This window comes from Balaenoptera borealis (assembly GCF_965194805.1).
Source record: "Balaenoptera borealis genome assembly, chromosome: 11".
Taxonomy (NCBI): domain Eukaryota; kingdom Metazoa; phylum Chordata; class Mammalia; order Artiodactyla; family Balaenopteridae; genus Balaenoptera; species Balaenoptera borealis.
In genome coordinates this window covers 44,779,694-44,797,249 of record NC_138868.1, presented here as the reverse complement: position 1 = coordinate 44,797,249, position 17,556 = coordinate 44,779,694, and the positions used below count along the sequence as shown (strand labels likewise).

Below are 17,556 nucleotides of genomic sequence, written 5' to 3'. Positions count from 1 at the left end.
AGGAGGAAGCATTGCATGCATTTATTCAGCCAGAGATCCTGGATGGCCCAAATCAATATTTTTGTGAACGTTGTAAGAAGAAGTGTGATGCACGAAAGGTAGATGCCATTTAGAAATTAATACTTAATTATCTGAGATAATATTCAATATTCAATAGATTCCCCCCACTTTTTTTTTTAGGGTCTTCGGTTTTTGCATTTCCCTTATCTGCTGACCTTACAACTGAAAAGGTTTGATTTTGATTATACAACCATGCACAGGATTAAATTGAATGATCGGATGACATTTCCCGAGGAACTAGACATGAGTACATTTATTGATGTTGAAGATGAGGTAAATACTTATAAATTATACTTCAGATATTCTTCTTTGATCAGAGTAACTTGTGATATTCTTTGAAAAGACAAAAAGGATATTAAATTCTGGAATTATTTCTTTAATTTGAGTGATAATCTTATGTTTCATAACTTTCTTAGTTATTGAAACGTACCAGTCTAGAGATGGGCTGCACTTGTGTTTCTGGCACATGATAAACACAGAACAGATATATTGAATGAACGAGCAAACTGGGTAGTATGGCCATAATTTCTTGTTTTGTCTTAGTGTCTTTTTCAAGCATTAAGGTTGCTGGGTTATTCTCCCTTAAGGTTTACCAGCTCTTAAATTGTCTAGGTTAGAAAGCTAGGTAATAAAGATATTTTTCTGTGTTTCTTTTTTAATTAAAACTTTTAAAATAAAAAATTTAAAACTATTTAAATATAGTTTGAGAATGGAACTTTGAGGGCACACATAAAGCTCATTAATTTCTTCCACTCATTGACCTCCCCCAATTCTCTGGTTCCTCTATCCTTATCCAGTAAAAGATTCATAATGTCCCACTCTGTTCTCTTGGAAACTCTTCTGATTTAATTATTGGCAATATTTACAATCACTTAACATAGTTGTTACAGAGTGATAAATCTTTCTTATTCTCAAAACTGCCATGAAGTATTTTTTTCTGATTGGAATTCATCACAATAGTTAAAAATGCCTTTTCCCAGAGGCTTAAAAATAATTTTAAACATTCTCAAGTTTTATTTATGCTCTTAAGTACTAAGTGGCAAATGTTTTCTGAGCCTTACTTTCCTTGTCTGTAAAGTAAGGATGATAATTGCTTTTCATAGCTTTCATAAGATGAGATTGCCTTAGATAAAGTAAATGTTCATTGAATGGTACCTGTGACCAGGTAACAGTCTCTGAAAGGTTTAATTTGAAATAATATCTCAAACACTTGTGCTTAAGCTAGGAAGTCTGTCCAAAGTATACCAAACTTTCAAAGGAGATTCCTACTCAGAGATGAGTATTAGATGGGTCTTCTGTATATTCCTAATGTATTTCTTGTAAAGGGAAGTCTTTTCCAAGGGAAGAAAAGTGAGATACAAAGTTTGACCAGAACTTTTAGGAAGTTCTAGGTCCATTTCTTGGAAGAAGAGAAGATGTTCTGGCTTAGTTAAAAGGAGTTTCAGGGATGATCTCTTTGGACTTTGTGTAGAATTCTCAAGTTGCTTTTCACCTCCATTTTTCCTTGAACCATACTTTCTTGAGGGATGAAGACTATGTGTTAGGTGCAGTTCTTACAGCAAAGTTCTTGGCAAGAAGTTGGTACTTACTACATATTGCTTGGTTAATTCAAGAACTTCTAGGCAATGCCTTAAACATATCAAGTGCCTACATCTTAGAGAAGAATTTTCAAACTATGTATTTAAAATATTAAAGGAGGGGCTTCCCTGGTGGCGCAGTGGTTAAGAATCTGCCTGCCAATGCAGGGGACACAGGTTCAAGCCCTGATCCGGGAAGATTGATCCCACATGCCACGGAGCAACTAAGCCTGTGCGCCACGTGCCACAACTACTGAAGCCCACAGGCCTAGAGCCCATGCTCTGCAACAAGAGAGAAGCCTGCGCACCTCAACGAAAAGTAGCCCCCGCTCGCCGCAACTAGAGAAAGCCTGCACGCAGCAATGAAGACCCAACACAGTCAAAAATAAATAAAATAAATAAATTTTAAAAATAAAATAAAATATTAAAGGAAAAGGGAGGAAAGAGTTGTTTGAGGATTTCTAGGAAGAATTCTTTAAATTAAATTTGTCTGAAAGAGACTTAAAAATCATAAAAGCATGGAAAAGTATTATTTATTGTTGTTACATTTCCACCTCCTTAACTGGAGTGTAAAGTTCTTGAGGATAGATACAGTGTCTTGTTTTTCTTTCTAATTGTCTGTAATACCTAGCATAGTGATAAACTGAATTGAACTTTTTGTTCAAGAACGGAGATGATACTCTTTTTTTTTTTAAATATTTATTTATTTATTTATTTATTTATGGCTGTGTTGGGTCTTCGTTTCTGTGCAAGGGCTTTCTCTAGTTGCGGCAAGTGGGGGCCACTCTTCATCGTGGTGCGCGGGCCTTCTCACTATCGCGGCCTCTCTTGTTGTGGAGCACAGGCTCCAGACGCACAGGCTCAGCAATTGTGGCTCATGGGCCTAGTCGCTTCGCAGCATGTGGGATCCTCTCAGACCAGGGCTCGAACCCATGTCCCCTGCATTGGCAGGCAGACTCTCTACCACTGCGCCACCAGGGAAGCCGGGAGATGATATTCTTTTGGGATTTGAGAACAACAGAAGCTCGTTTTGGAGCTTAAGTTCTCTGCTTTTATGGTTTTTGATGAAAGAAATGGTAATTTCATATTGTTACTTTGCAGCTGTAAACATAAATGGGGTTTAATACAATTCTGAATCACTAATTTGTTGTATTAGAATTTTAAGGTTGTTAATAGAAATGCTTTTAAAATACACTTTTGTTTAATTTTATTTAAGGTCTCACTTTTTAAGAGAAAATAAATTTGCTTAAAGTAGAATAAGTATTTTTATTAACAATAGCATCGTAAATTATGTGGGAAAAGCAGCATATAGATTGAAAGGTTTATATTTTCCCTTAATTTAGCTTATAATTGTAAGATAATTATGTTTTATTAAGAAATCTCCTCAGACTGAAAGTTGCACTGACAGTGGAGCAGAAAATGAAGGCAGTTGTCACAGTGATCAAATGAGTAATGATTTCTCCAATGATGATGGTGTTGATGAAGGGATCTGCCTTGAAAGCAATAGTGGAACTGAAAAGATTCCAAAACCTGGGCTTGAAAAGGTACTTTTTGTAATTTGTGGTTTTTAGTTGAAAGAGAGAGTAAGGTAATCTCTGAGCTGCTATATAATTCTCTTTAAAAGAAGTTTAATTGCTACTATTTTTATGCATACATGTGGTCATAATTAAACTTCAGAAAAAACTACTCACAGGTGGGAGCATTAATTTCTGAGAGGCTGAACTGTACCTCTGAAGCAAGCTGAGTGGTGGTGTGGAAAGGGTGCCTAGTAGTGAGGAAACACTTCATTTTGCCTTTAAAGTAGTAGCAAGCCTCTAATATCAGAGTTTTCTCATATAGCAGAATGAAAGCATTAGACTAGATCTGTTAATTTAAAAAGTTATGGCTATGGGACCCTTTCTGAAACAATAAGAGAACTAATCTTTTTTAGGTAGGGGACCCCTCAGTTTTCCTCCCCTCCCCTATGACAGCCCTTAAGGGACTTCAAAAAATGATACAATTCCATGGATTATCATTTGGAAACTACAAGACTGGATAGAATTTTTTTGTTACTAGGTCAGTGATTTTTAAGATTTTATCAAACCATTTCTTTCACATTTGTATAATTTGCTTTATTGAGGGGAGAATTACAGATCAGATGTCTTGAACATGGTGTGAATAATTAATCACCAGTGTGAAGACTGATCACTAGCTCAAGTCTTACAGAGTCGTATTAAATATAGGGTTTTTTTTAGGCAGTATTTAAGAATGGAGTTTCACTTGCATAAATCTGTTTTTAGATCAAGACCATTATTCTCACCACCATTACCACTACCCTTTACCTTTTAAAATTATCTGTTTCTTTCAGGGCAGACACATGAGGTGTGGATTGCTATGTGATGAATAATGTAGTGGATACATTATAACTTAGTGTAAAGAACATTGCCTTCAAACAAGAGTTGGAAAACTGTGGCCCAAGACCTAAATCCAACCCCCAACCTGTTTTTCTACATAGACAATTATGTCTATCTTTTTTTTTGTTTTCCTTATCTTATTCCAGTGGATAGGATTTCCCATACAATGTTGAATAGGAGTGGTGAGAGAGGACGCTCTTGCCTTATTCCCAATCTCAGGAGGAAAGTATTCGGTCTCTTGCCATTAAGTATGGTATTGGGTCTAGGTTTTTTATAGATGTTCTTTATCAATTTGAGGAGGTTCCTCTCTTCCTAGTTTGTTGAGAGTCTTTATCATGAATGGGTTTGGATTTTGTCAAATGTTGTTTCTGGGTTCAATTGGTAAGATGATGTAACTTTTCTTCTTTAGCCTGGTTTACATAGGTTGATTTTTCTAATGTTGAACCAGCTTTGCATACCTGAGAGATATCAAATCAATAGATCACTATATCACAGATATTACATAAATACATTAGAAGATGTTCAAAATAATTATATACCTTAGCTCTTTTTATAAAGGAAGTGGAATCTTATTTGGATTTTAAAAAATGTTATTTGGGATTTATTGATTTTGATGTGCATATCAGAATGGTCTCGTGTTTAACACCTCCTAAAATTTCAGACTATTATTTTCTTTTTACATAAATATATAAATTTGTATTTCAGTTATGCATTGTTCTAGAGGTTATAGCATAATTAAAATGTGAAGGAATACACTGAATGAAACTTGTGGTTTCATATATATAAAATATATATGTATGTAAAATTATGTGGTGAATTACCATTTTAATGATCTTAGAGAAAAGTTGACTTGCCATAAATACATAGGACAACTAACATGTTACTTTGCTGTGTTTTAGTAGAGAATAGGAAATATACAAATTAGGGTTTTGTGTTTTTCCTCTGTGCTGAGTTACTTTTATTCTTTTCTTTAGAATTCTTTGATCTATGAGCTCTTCTCGGTTATGGTTCATTCAGGGAGTGCTGCTGGTGGTCATTACTATGCTTGTATAAAGTCATTCAATGATGAGCAGTGGTACAGCTTCAATGATCAACATGTCAGCAGGGTAAGGAGGGATTTTTTTTTAAGATTATTATTCTGAAAGACAGGAGTAGGGATGTTTCTCATCAACAGCAGGGTTTATTAAAAATGTGAGACTCAGTCTCTCCAGTGAAGCATACCAAATCATTAACACATACCAGATGTCATTCTTTTGTTTTTGTTTTCAGTAAATTTCCTTTGTTTCTTTGTTTTGTTTTATTTTGGGCTTGCTGAGTGTTTGCAGAGCTAGACTCCCAGTTTTCTTCTTGCCCTGAGCCTTCACACCGGCTATCTATTTAAGAGCACTAGAAAAGATTGGCCTTTAGTAGCCACTGATTATGATTACATTTTGTGAACTGGTATCTGTGTGGTCCATTTAACTCTGAGGTTAAAACTTGGGTTACATATTGACATAAAGATAATGGTGTTATAGATCTTACCAAAAAAGTAAGTAATGTAACAACTTTTTAGATAACACAAGAGGACATTAAGAAAACACATGGTGGATCTTCAGGAAGCAGAGGATATTACTCCAGTGCTTTTGCAAGGTAAATAACTTCCTAATTTTTACTGTTTATAAATTAGAATTAATTACAGCTTTTCAACATTTTTTTATCACTAAAAGGATTTAACCCAAGGGTCAACAAACTATAACCTATGGGCCAAATTCAGCCTGCCTTCAATTTTTGGAAATAAAGTTTTATTGGAACACCATCATACTCATTTGTTTAAATATTGTATGTTGATCTTTTCCCACACAACAGCAGAGTTAAGTAATTTTAGCACACACAGAATAGCTCACAAAGCCTATGGCTTTTACTATCTGGCCCTTTTCCAGAAAAAATTTGCTGACTCCTGACTTACCTGTAGTACTCATTCTAGGACAAAGGTTTTTTGAAGATTTTACTACATTACCAAGAAAAGATATGGGATTTTCTCATACATATGTCAGTAAAAGCAAAGTAGTCTCCTTTTTTTTCAAGAATGTTTAAATCTGAACCTGTACAAGAACAGCTACATGATTTTCTAATTGTTTGAAACAACAAAATACTACTATTTAAAATAAATATTTGATGCTAGAAATGCAATCTTTACAATCTACTTTTTGTCCCTATTAATCTTTTTTATATTTTACTAGCTCCACAAATGCATATATGCTGATATATAGACTGAAGGACCCAGCAAGAAATGCAAGTATGTTGACATATAGTTACTTGATTTTAGTCTGTGTTATAAACCAGTTTTTTTGCAAGTTTTATAAACCCAAATAACTACTTTTAAATGATAGGACAATTAAATTTTTTTATGTGTGGAAGAATTAATCATAAAGACTGTTATGAGATAATACCAACTGGTAAAAGCACTTGGAAAAAAGTTGAACTGTTTTTTAATACACTAAGAGACAAAACTTACTCTGTGTTGTGTACGTTGGATATTTATTTGCAGTAACATTGTATTATATGTAGTTTGGTGCAGTGATGATAGTCTCCAGATCTGTGTAGCAGGCATAACTCACCATCTGCCTGTCCCAGAACAAGTTATTTAACTTTTCTAAGACTTACTTTCCACACATGTAAAATGGGAATAATTATCGTATTTTATAGGATTATTATAAAAAATTAAATGAGATAAAATTTTAAGCATTTAGTATCGTACTAGAGTTAAACATCTTTGCTTATTTGCTTTAAAAGCAAGTAAAGTTTTATGAGTCGAGTATGCATCCTTTATTAGATTTTAATTTTATTAAGAATCCTAAAAATAATCCTGTATACAAAGCGTGTGGATTTGCCTTTCTTTTTTCCTTTCGTAACTGCTACTTCAAAAAATTACAGTTCCTGTGTTTTCTTGCTAACTCTGATTGTGACAGAGACAGTATTTGCACATAGGTGTGTAAAGCGTGTGTATGTGTGTGTGTACATACGATATATACACAGGTGATGTGTTTGCTCATATTCTTTTCACAATTAATATAATCATTGTCTTTGATTTCAATATATTTCCTTTGTTTAGAAACTACTATACTATGAGTAAATCTATTTAAAGCAGTCAAATGTTTTTGTTTACATTTTCGTAAACTCTCATCAGACTGTGAATTCAGTTGGTGCAAGGCTTAGGACTTATTTATCTTTTCACCAATGATATAATCCAGGGTCTGTCATATAGAGGCTGTTCAATAATTTACTGTGTAATTATAGGAAAGAAAAAAGGAAATTATAATAAGTCATTTCAGAACAGAGATTTCAAAGTAGAAGTATTCATTCTTACTTTACACATAATGAAACTATACCCTAAAGAGTAATTTGTCCAAGGTCATAGCTACCTGGAGGCAGAGCCAGGTTTATAGTTTGTGTATCCTCTGTGGCACCCAGCATTCCAGATATTTCATGTAGTGCAGTAACTCAGCTTTCTTTTATCCGTTCCCCGTTTTATCCCCGTTTTATCTTTATCCTCTAGTTTTGTGATGAAGCACCAGGGGGCACTGTATATATGATATGGAATATTTTTAAAATTAGAGCTCATTTCTGTAAACAGTGGATTTTTACCTTCCACAGAGGCATGATTTTTTTTAAATGTAAATTGTTCTCCTTGTTTAATGCCTAACAATCATTGGCTTTATTAAGCAGTGTTATAGTCTCATACTGTCACTTCGAATACTTTGAGTTACATATGAAGTTCTTTGATTAGAAGGCAGCTAAAAGACTACTTTGAGAACAAAGGAAAGAATCATATTAGTGAATAATAATAAACAAATAAATACCATTTGTAGTAGTAGAGCATCAACAGTATTTATTACATTTCCTTATATCCCAGGTAATAACTCTATGTGGTAAGGTGCTGTTAATAAGCTGAAGAAACCAAGGTCTGGAGAAGTAAACTTGCCCAGGGTTACACAATTTGATGGTGATAGCACTATTTGAAATCAGAAGTGCTTTTATTTTCAAGTTTAAGGGAGGCTTTTTCATTCTAAAAATCTTAATTTACATACCAGAGTTGTCTGGAGCCAAGAGGTATACAGATAAAGATATGGCTTTTTTGAGACCTAACCATGTGTCATTATCAACTACCTCTTCACCCTTGCCTGGAAGAAGCTCATGTTGCAAGTTGAAAGATTGATGTAATTGAGATATATTTTGATAACAGCTATAGTAGAAGTGTATACTCTGGGAACATAGTAGAACAAAATTAAATAAAGGAAGCTCAATCTCAGTGGCACTGTTTTACCCTGTTTTTACTATTAATAGAATTTCTAGAAGTAGATGAATATCCAGAACATATTAAAAATTTGGTGCAGAGAGAGAGAGAATTGGAAGAACAAGAAAAGAGGCAACGAGAAATTGAGCGCAATACATGCAAGGTTAGATTTCCTAATTTTACTTTTAATTAAAAAGTGCTATTGAACTTTGCTTAACTGCAGTTCTCATCACTGACTCATTGAGTTGATTCTGTAGATAGTTATGCCATCATGATCATTAAACAGTGTAACCAACTATATTACTGAGGTAAAGTGATTTCATTTTATGCATAAAAAACCAGTAGCATGGGCTTCCCTGATGGCGCAGTGGTTGGGGGTCTGCCTGCCAATGCAGGGGACGCGGGTTTGATCCCTGGTCCGGGGGGATCCCACATGCTGCGGAGCAGCTGGGCCCGTGCACCACGGCTGCTGGGCCTGTGCTCTGGAGCCGGTGAGCCACAACTGCTGAGCCCGTGTGCCACAGCTGCTGGGGCCCGCGTGCCTAGGGCCCGTGCTCTGCAGCGGGAGAGACCACCGCAGTGAGAAGCCCACATTCAGCAGCGAAGACCCAATGCAGCCAAAAATAAATGAATAAATTTATTTTAAAAAAACCAAAAGCCAGTAACGTAGTGATAATGCTCAGTGCTGGTGAGGTTACAATGAGATGAACATTGTAACATTCTGCTACAAGTATAAACTGATAAAACCTTTCTGCCTAGAATTTGAGTAGGATTTATCAAGAGCCTTAAGCAAATTCATATTCTTTTATATAATTATCTCAAGAAAATATTACCTAATGAGATAATGACAGATGCAGTAAAAATTTTGACCACGAAGACATTCTCCACAGTATTTTCCAAATTAGGGAAAAATTGGAAACAACTTGAATATATATCAGTAGGAGAGTGATTACGTAAATTGTGATACATGCTTATAAAGAAACATACAGTTGTTAAAATTAATGATTTTGAATTTTTTTATAACATGAGACAGTATCAATTATTAAGTGAGATAAATAGACAGGGAGAATGATCCCAATATGTTTTTTTTTAATTATAATATTTTGACTATTAGGAAAAAATACTGTCTACAAAAGAAGTAAGTTTGACTTATGACCTGTTGAGTTAATGATGATATTTTACATTTACATTTTCTAGATAAAATTATTCTGTTTACATCCTGTGAAACAAGTGATGATGGAAAATAAATTGGAGGTTCATAAGGATAAGACATTAAAGGAAGCAGTAGAAATGGCTTATAAGGTATGTTTAATTGCACTGTTGGCATTTAATTATTGATATTTTACGTAACAGTATTAACATTTTCCCAAGTTTTTATTATAGTCAGTAGTAATATAAGCACTTGCAGTAGCTTTGATAGCCCACTTAAATCCTATGTCTCTTAAAGAGTATAGTTTACACCTCTTCTCTGGAATGTGGTCCATTGCTTTTGAGAACTTTCTCACTCCGAAAGCCAGTTAAAGCTTTCTAAAACTCAGAAATAGAATTAGAAACAAAAATATTTATTTATTCTTTATATTCATTTAGCAGATATTTATTGAGTGTCTACTATATGATGCATTAGAGAACTTGAGTGAACAAGACCACATGAGGTGTTAGAGGTACCAGAGTGAGCAAAACAGGCTCACTGCCTTCTTGGAGTTTACAATCCCACTGGGGAAAAAAACAGACAAAAAATATTTAAACACCACAGTTTGCAAATATCTTATTAGATGCTATAAAGTAATTCAGTAGTATATTAAGGTTATTTAATCTGAGACTTAAACCGTGAGGAGACAGCTGTGCAAGAAGTTGGGGAAGAGTATTTTAAGTAGAGGTAACAGCATGTGTAAAAACTGAGGTGAGGAAGTACATGATCAAGAAGCTGAAAAAAGGAGCATTGTGTTTAGATCATCTTGAATGAGAATAGAGTCACATAAAATGAAATTAAAGGCTGTGTAAGAATAGAAGTTTGCATTTGATTCTAAGAATAATGCAAATTTCTAAGTGGGTTTTGAAAGGCAAATAGAAAAAGAAGCATTTTTTAACCAGATTATTCTAAATGTCATCTGTTATACTTGACAAAATATTTTGCCCTTTCCATGTAAACATTAACATCATTTGACTAAAGTTAAACAGTCATTACCTAGAGAAAAAATTGCATACTACATCATTTCATTTATAATTATATGTAGAACCAATGAAAGAAGTAAAAATAACTCACAAGATAGCCGGCATTGTTTCTCAAAGTGTGATCCAGCACAACCTGCACCAGAATCACATTCCTATTAAAAAACTAATTCCTGCAAATGAATCTGAACTTATGTTTTGACACCTGGGATTATGCATTTTAAACAGGTACCTCAAGTGGTTTTTAGACACACACAGTTTGAGAACTTGTATTGCGTACCTGGTCTTTCATAGCACTTTATCAGTATTGAAAATTTACATTTGTGTGACTATTTTAATTAATTAATGTCCCTCACTAAACCGTAAGCACTTACAAGGGTGAAGAGTGTTCTGGTTTTGTTCACAGTTGCATTTCCACTACTTTTGCCTGATAAACAGGAGAGTCAAAATTGGATGGGTATGTGAATGAATAAATGAATGAACAAATAATAAAATGGATGAATGGCTCTGGGTTCACCTGATGAAAGTAAAAATCCTTTAAACATATTGGTGGACTGCAAGCAAAACAATAGTGAAACCAAATTAAACTAAAATGGAGAAAATGTCTTAACTAAACAGTTTTACACAGTAAGGTCAATCAGTGATAGCACTAAGGGTAGTTTATATTCCATCAGTTTTTAATGTAGGAAGAAAAAATCTTGTCTTAAAAAATAGAAAGTTTAAGCTCACAAATGTAAAGAGTGAAATAGAAAAGAGAAATAAATCGATCTTATGTAAGAAAAATAAAGCTCCATTTGTGGGAAGTGAGGGATGGAGGAGTAGAGGGCAATGCGGACATACCAAGGCTTACAGTAATGCTTTCTTTAAAGTTGTAATCACAAACCTCAGATGAGTATTGAATACTTCTAAGCAATCCTACTATGTTTCTCCAGGAGGTTCAGCTCCCACTTAAAGTGATGTTGCATCCAGGGTATGCCATCTACTAGTGACTTGTACTAGAGGGAAAATTTTTGATAGAAATTCTTGTGCTCAATTTGTTGGTGTTCCGGAGGCTAAGATTGAAGGGGATGGTTCAGAGAGGAGTCGGGTAGCACTTGGGAGACATAGAAGCTATGGCCTTTGTGGTGGCTCTACAAGGCATGCTGTCCTCCTGTGCTAAGGAAGATCGTTACTAGATGCATTAATTACCAGTTTTTCTCCAAATTGGATTAAGATAACAAAAGATGCATGTTCTGGTTGGTTGTTTTCCCCTTATGTTTCCAGCTTAGTGGTTATAAAGCAATAGCTTACAGTGCATTAATTTTGAGTACATCTAAAGTTTAGAATGTTAACTTTTGTAAAAACAAAAAAGTCTTTAAAATATGTTAGTGCATAGGTCGTATAATTTGAGGGATAATGAACTATGGTTATTTTAAAATACCCTTTAAGTCGTGCCTTTGAGCTTTGATGCAGATCATAAATATATGGATTTTATTGTTTGTTAGGACCTATTGTTAGTACAGTTACACATCAGACTAAAATATCAATACTATATATATTTTTTTCTTTTTCCTCGGGTGTTATATTCTTTTAGATGATGGATTTAGAAGAGGTAATACCTATGGATTGCTGTCGTCTTGTTAAATATGATGAGTTTCATGATTATCTTGAACGATCATATGAAGGAGAAGAAGATACGCCAATGGGACTTTTACTGGGTGGAGTCAAGTCAACATACATGTTTGATCTGCTGTTGGAGACAAGAAGACCCGATCAGGTTTTCCAGTCTTACAAACCCGGAGGTAAGGAATTTCATGGTATTTTGAGTTGTAAAGGACTTAAAATTTTCCTAAGAAAGTTTTTTGTTTGTAGAAATTATTTTTAAATTTTTTACATGTTCTTAAAATGTAGAATAATTCTGATAGGTTGGGAAGTAGTCAGCAACAAACCTGGAATTAAGTTCTAGATTACTTTCCAAAAAGCTATACACAAAATTTAAGAAACAAACAACAAAACTTCTGGCTTATAATCTTCAGTGGGATTTTTCTTCTCCAGTACTAAATCATCCTCCCTCCCTACCTCTGCGCCTGCCCCAGCCTCTACCTCTACCTCTCTCTTTTTATAGAGAAGACCCTGGTATATTCCCATAAAGACTCAGAAGTAGAGTCTCTTTTTCAGGGTCTCCTTGAAGACATGGTTTCATAACTCAAATTCTGTTCTTCTGTGGATCTTATACACCTCCTTTTTATGAAGGCTCTTCTTTCCAAAGTAGATTAAGTGTGGTATTCTTTCAAGAGCTCCTTTAGTCAGACTCCGCTCTATCTGTAAAGAGTCCCTTTGGAGCATTTTCTTGCAGATTTTTTGTTTTTGTTTTTTTGCCTGCGTTGGGTCTTCGTTGCTGCACGCAGGCTCTCTAGTTGCGGCGAGCAAGGGCTACTCTTCATTGCGGTGCATGGGCTTCTTATTGCAGTGGCTTCCCTTGTTGCAGAGCACAGGCTCTAGGCACGCGAGCTTCAGTAGTTGTGGCACATGGGCTCAGTAGTTGTGGCTTGTGGGCTCTAGAGCGCAGGCTCAGTTGTGGCGCACAGGCTTAGTTGCTCTGCGGCATGTGGGATCTTCCTGGACCAGGGATCGAACCCATGTCCCCTGCAATGGCAGGCGTATTCTTAACCTCTGCGCCACCAGGGAAGTTCCTGCAGATTATTTTTGGACTAGACTGTAAAAATTATGATAAAAATATAACATGGGTCAGCAAAAAACCCACTTTTTAAAAAGAGAATTCTAAATGTCATTGTGGATTGTAAACCTTATAAAGTAATCTCCTTTATTCATTAATAATCAAGACTTTAGCAGAATATTTATTCAGATTTAGATTAGCAACATTTGGGGGAAATGGAGTATTGACATATACTACATATAAGAGATTAAAACAGTTAAGCTGGAGAATAACTATCTACTAAATCTGGTGTTTGAAGATCATTTATTTTTCTGGTGACTAAAAGTTAAGTTATATAATGATCTCCTGAAAATAGGAGAGGAGAAGGTGGCTTTAAATTGTAACGTGGGGACTTCCCTGGTGGCACGGTGGTTAAGAATCTGCCTGCAAATGCAGGGGACACAGGTTTGATCCCTGGTGCAGGAAGACCCCACATGCCGTGGAGCAACTAAGCCCATGCGCCACAACTACTGAGCCTGCGCTCTAGAGCCCGCAAGCCACAACTACTGAGCCCGCATGCTGCAACTGCTGAAGCCCGCACGCCTAGAGCCCATACTCCGCAACAAGAGAAGCCACTGCAATGAGAAGCCCACGCACAGCAACAAAGAGTAGCCCCCTGCTCACCACAACTAGAGAAAAGCCAGCGAGCAGCAGCGAAGACCCAATGCAGCCAAAAAAAATAAATGAAATAAAATAATAAATAAATAAATTGTAACATGAAGAATTTAAGTCAGAAAACAAACATGTAATCCAAAAGGTTTTCTGTTGAAATTTCCATAGGATATAGAGAATATTATTTTGAGGAGAAGAAGTCTTTGATTATGAACAAGGTCTTGAATTGTTTAATGAAGGTTGTCAAAAGCAAGTAGGGCTGCTATGTCCCCTTTAGTATTTGTTGTGCATTCTCTAGTTATTTACATTTATTTAGTGTTGTGGTTTTGGTCTGTATTTTGGAACTTTGGGTACGTATTTTTAATATGCTTGATAAATTTGACAGTGGTGTTAATGTTTTATGAGGAAACAAAGCATGTAGTTTTAAAAGTCACATTTTGACTTTTGTCATTTTTTAAAGAGATCTATAAGAACTTTTTTACTAACTTCATTTTTTATTTCTTTATATATGTTTGTAATGTGATAAATTGTGAAAGTTTTAACATGTATAACATATACATCTACCATCTTGATAATTAGAAAAATATTTTCTTTGCCATCTATTAGAAACACATTTAGAATGCATTGCTCATGTGAAATACCTTTTAAAAAATAACCTCCAATTGGGTTTTTATGTTTTTCCAATGGGACAGAAGTGATGGTGAAGGTTCATGTTGTTGATCTAAAGGCAGAATCTGTAGCTGCTCCTATCACTGTTCGAGCTTACTTAAATCAAACAGTTACAGAGTTCAAACAGCTTATTTCAAAGGTAAGTTTTAAAATTGGTCAATGAATATTTTTAAGTACCTGCTGTGTACAAAGCACTATGTGATAGTTACAAGATGTAGGAACCAATATTTACCTCAAGGAGCCAATATTTATAGCTAGGAGACAACTGTGGTTAGGAGAGAACGATGCTTCATATGGAAGAAACAGATTGACCCAAGTGTGGAGGTAAGGAGTGTGAAGCAAGTGCACATAGCAATGATATGTGTGCTTGGCTGGATCATTGTAAAGTACGTGCCTGGAAAACAAGTTCACTTTATCTCATGGAGGGTTTTTAAATGTAAACTCAAAAGTTTGGGCCCTGTTTAACGTAAACAGTAGGAAGTAGGTTGGTTGGTTGGTTGTTTTTCTAAGTACAGCAGTGGTATGATGAGAGCTCTGCTATAGCGTGGTAATTCTGGCAACACTAGACTAGTGTTCCCAGTGGACTGAGGGAGGACTCAGGAACATAGATGAGGAGGTTGTTGAAATTATTCAGGTGAAGGCATTATGACCAGAAATGAGAGAAGTGGCGATTGTAAGAATGAATAGAATTGGCAGCACTTGTGATTGGTAAACATTGGAGCAAGGCAGGAGCACAGAAGACCTGAGGAGTTTCACACTTGGGTAACCAGAAAGACAGTGATAGATGAATAGAAGTGGAAGAGAAAGGTGATGAATCAAATATTAGCCACATTATGTGAGTTAGTGGTAAATAGCATAGGCTCATTCAGAATTTTTGAACTGGAAAAATATGATGATGAAACATTCAGATTTCCTTGGACAAAAAAACGATTCTACTCCAGAGAAATGGTTATTATCCTTTCAGGGGTCTTGTACGCTATAGAACATTGAGCACACAAACAAAGGCAAAATTAACCCCAGGTTAAGATTCCCTTGGTGTGGTGGAAATTGTTCAGAAATCGCAAGTCAAGGAACTTCCAGTTTCCATTCATTATCTCATCTGGGGTTTTTTAATGCCTGTTTTAACAGGGTTGTTGTGAACATGAACAAAACAAATAAATGCTCTTTTTGTGGGAAAAAAAATTGTAAAGTATTATATAGAAGTTAGTTTTTAATTATTTTTATGTTTAAAAAAAATGACTTCCAACAATTTGCCAAAGTAATAATTGGAGGAAACAAATCATACTGTGAAGTCATAGTTTATGATTAAATTACTCATAAAAAGACAACATTAGTGTAACTGCTCTGTATTACAGTTTAATCTAGAATATGAGCACTGAGGTAGTACAAAAGAAACACATGCATTTCCTTCCCTCAAGAAGCTGATAATTTTGTTGGGGAAAAATATGTCTAAGAATAAAGACAGTCAGAAAACAGGATGCCAAGAAATATAGTGTTTAATGTATAACGAGGATGCCTAAGAATTAGTTACCATTAGCTGTAAAACAAATCATGTTTTATAAAATGTAAATTATTTTTATCTGCTCATTTCATGAGAAATTTATAAAATAACACCAAAAATTAAGGACATGGAATTTTAGAAAACTTTAAAACTTACCTACTAATTTAATCTCATTTTACACAGAAGAAAATTGATTTAGTAAAAGTATTAACAACTATTCACAGAATACAGAAGAACTCATCAAAAGTCAAGAAGTTAAACAGGTGTTGGTTTGACATCAGTTCTCAAAGTCAGTTACTCAGTTTCTTTGGAATCAAATCACCTCATTTACTTCATGAGTTTGAGAGAAATAGAACTTTTAGTGAAAGATTGTTACTTTTAAAATAGTTTCAGAGCATACATTTATAAGTGATACTCTGTTTTCCTAATTTACATCATAGTTTAATGGATGGGACCAATAATTTTTCCCATAGATTCTTTAAAAATTTGTAAACCTCTACTAAGATTATTTTTCTCTTAATTTTCTTTCTGCTATTTTTAAGAAGAACTCAGCAGTGTCTCATTTTCCCATATTTCCAAATCAAGCAGAATTATTCTTGAAAGAGCACTTTTTAATTAAATTACTTTCATTATAGGCCATCTATTTACCTGCTGAAACAATGAGAATAGTGCTGGAACGCTGCTACAATGATTTGCGTCTTCTCACTGTGCCCAGTAAAACCCTGAAAGCTGAAGGGTTTTTTAGAAGTAACAAGGTATGTCTTTTATTTTTTCATGACTATTTTCTATGCTGCCATTCAGCATCTGTCTGAAATTTACTTTTTAAATTCTCACATCCTCCCAATAATTACCTTCCTTTATAGTCAGGTCAGATCTTGCTTCTTTGTCTTCTCAGTCAGTCTTGCTGGGTCTCCTCTTTGCCTTGTTCATGCGCCGCCCCACCTGGAGTGTTTCCCCCTCTTCCTACATTTTGTTTCAAGCCCCAGGTTAGTCCTGCTTCTTTGGTGGAGCCTTCATGACTAGTTCTGGTCGCAATGATTATGTTCTCTGAATTTTCTTCATTCTTGAGCTTCTCCCATAAAGCAGTACTTCACGGTGAAAGTCTGAAGCATGCCTAGTGTGGAGAAAATTATTATCTTGGGTTCACCCCACATTATTCCCTTTTCCTACTCATTTATCTCTGTAAGAAAAGAGAAAGTTCATGTTGATCTCTTTGTTTTATCTCTTGATATCATTATGTGTTCCATCATTTATCATTTTTCCTATGTTTTTATTCCTAATGCCATTGGTTTACTCTGGATAAATTGTATCAAATTTTCCTCATTTGCTGTCTTTTTTATTTATCACCATTTCCAGTCTCATTCATCTTAGGGCAGTTTGGTCTTCTATCATATTTAGCCTTTTTTTTTTTTTTTTTTTTTTTTTTTAGTATTGTTTTATTAATTCTGATGTGTAATTTTTATTCACCCCTAGTTTCTTCCAGTACTTCTGTGTGGTGTTTGTGTGTAACATTAAAATCGCTAATCCACCCTAATACTGTTTTAGGGTAAGGAGTGGGAGGGATCTAACTTTATTTTTTTCTTTAAATGGTTAGCTGATAGTCCTGA

At 35.0% G+C, this 17,556-nt stretch overlaps 1 protein-coding gene across 6 annotated transcripts in view; it reads left to right on the top strand.

Annotated features, from left to right (window-relative positions):
• USP47 (ubiquitin specific peptidase 47) overlaps positions 1–17,556 on the top strand; it is a 115,611-nt gene that overhangs the window by 81,054 nt on the left and 17,001 nt on the right. For all 6 annotated transcript variants that reach the window (XR_014231393.1, XM_082341404.1, XM_082341402.1 and 3 more), the window contains 11 exons: positions 3–98; positions 181–333; positions 3,014–3,181; positions 5,005–5,136; positions 5,583–5,659; positions 6,250–6,305; positions 8,354–8,466; positions 9,501–9,605; positions 12,046–12,253; positions 14,472–14,587; positions 16,585–16,704. Coding sequence is in view for 5 of the 6 variants with exons in the window: in XM_082341404.1 (XP_082197530.1) it covers positions 3–98; positions 181–333; positions 3,014–3,181; positions 5,005–5,136; positions 5,583–5,659; positions 6,250–6,305; positions 8,354–8,466; positions 9,501–9,605; positions 12,046–12,253; positions 14,472–14,587; positions 16,585–16,704 (1,344 nt within the window). In the remaining variant the exon portion in view is untranslated. The remainder of the gene's footprint in view (positions 1–2; positions 99–180; positions 334–3,013; positions 3,182–5,004; positions 5,137–5,582; positions 5,660–6,249; positions 6,306–8,353; positions 8,467–9,500; positions 9,606–12,045; positions 12,254–14,471; positions 14,588–16,584; positions 16,705–17,556) is intronic.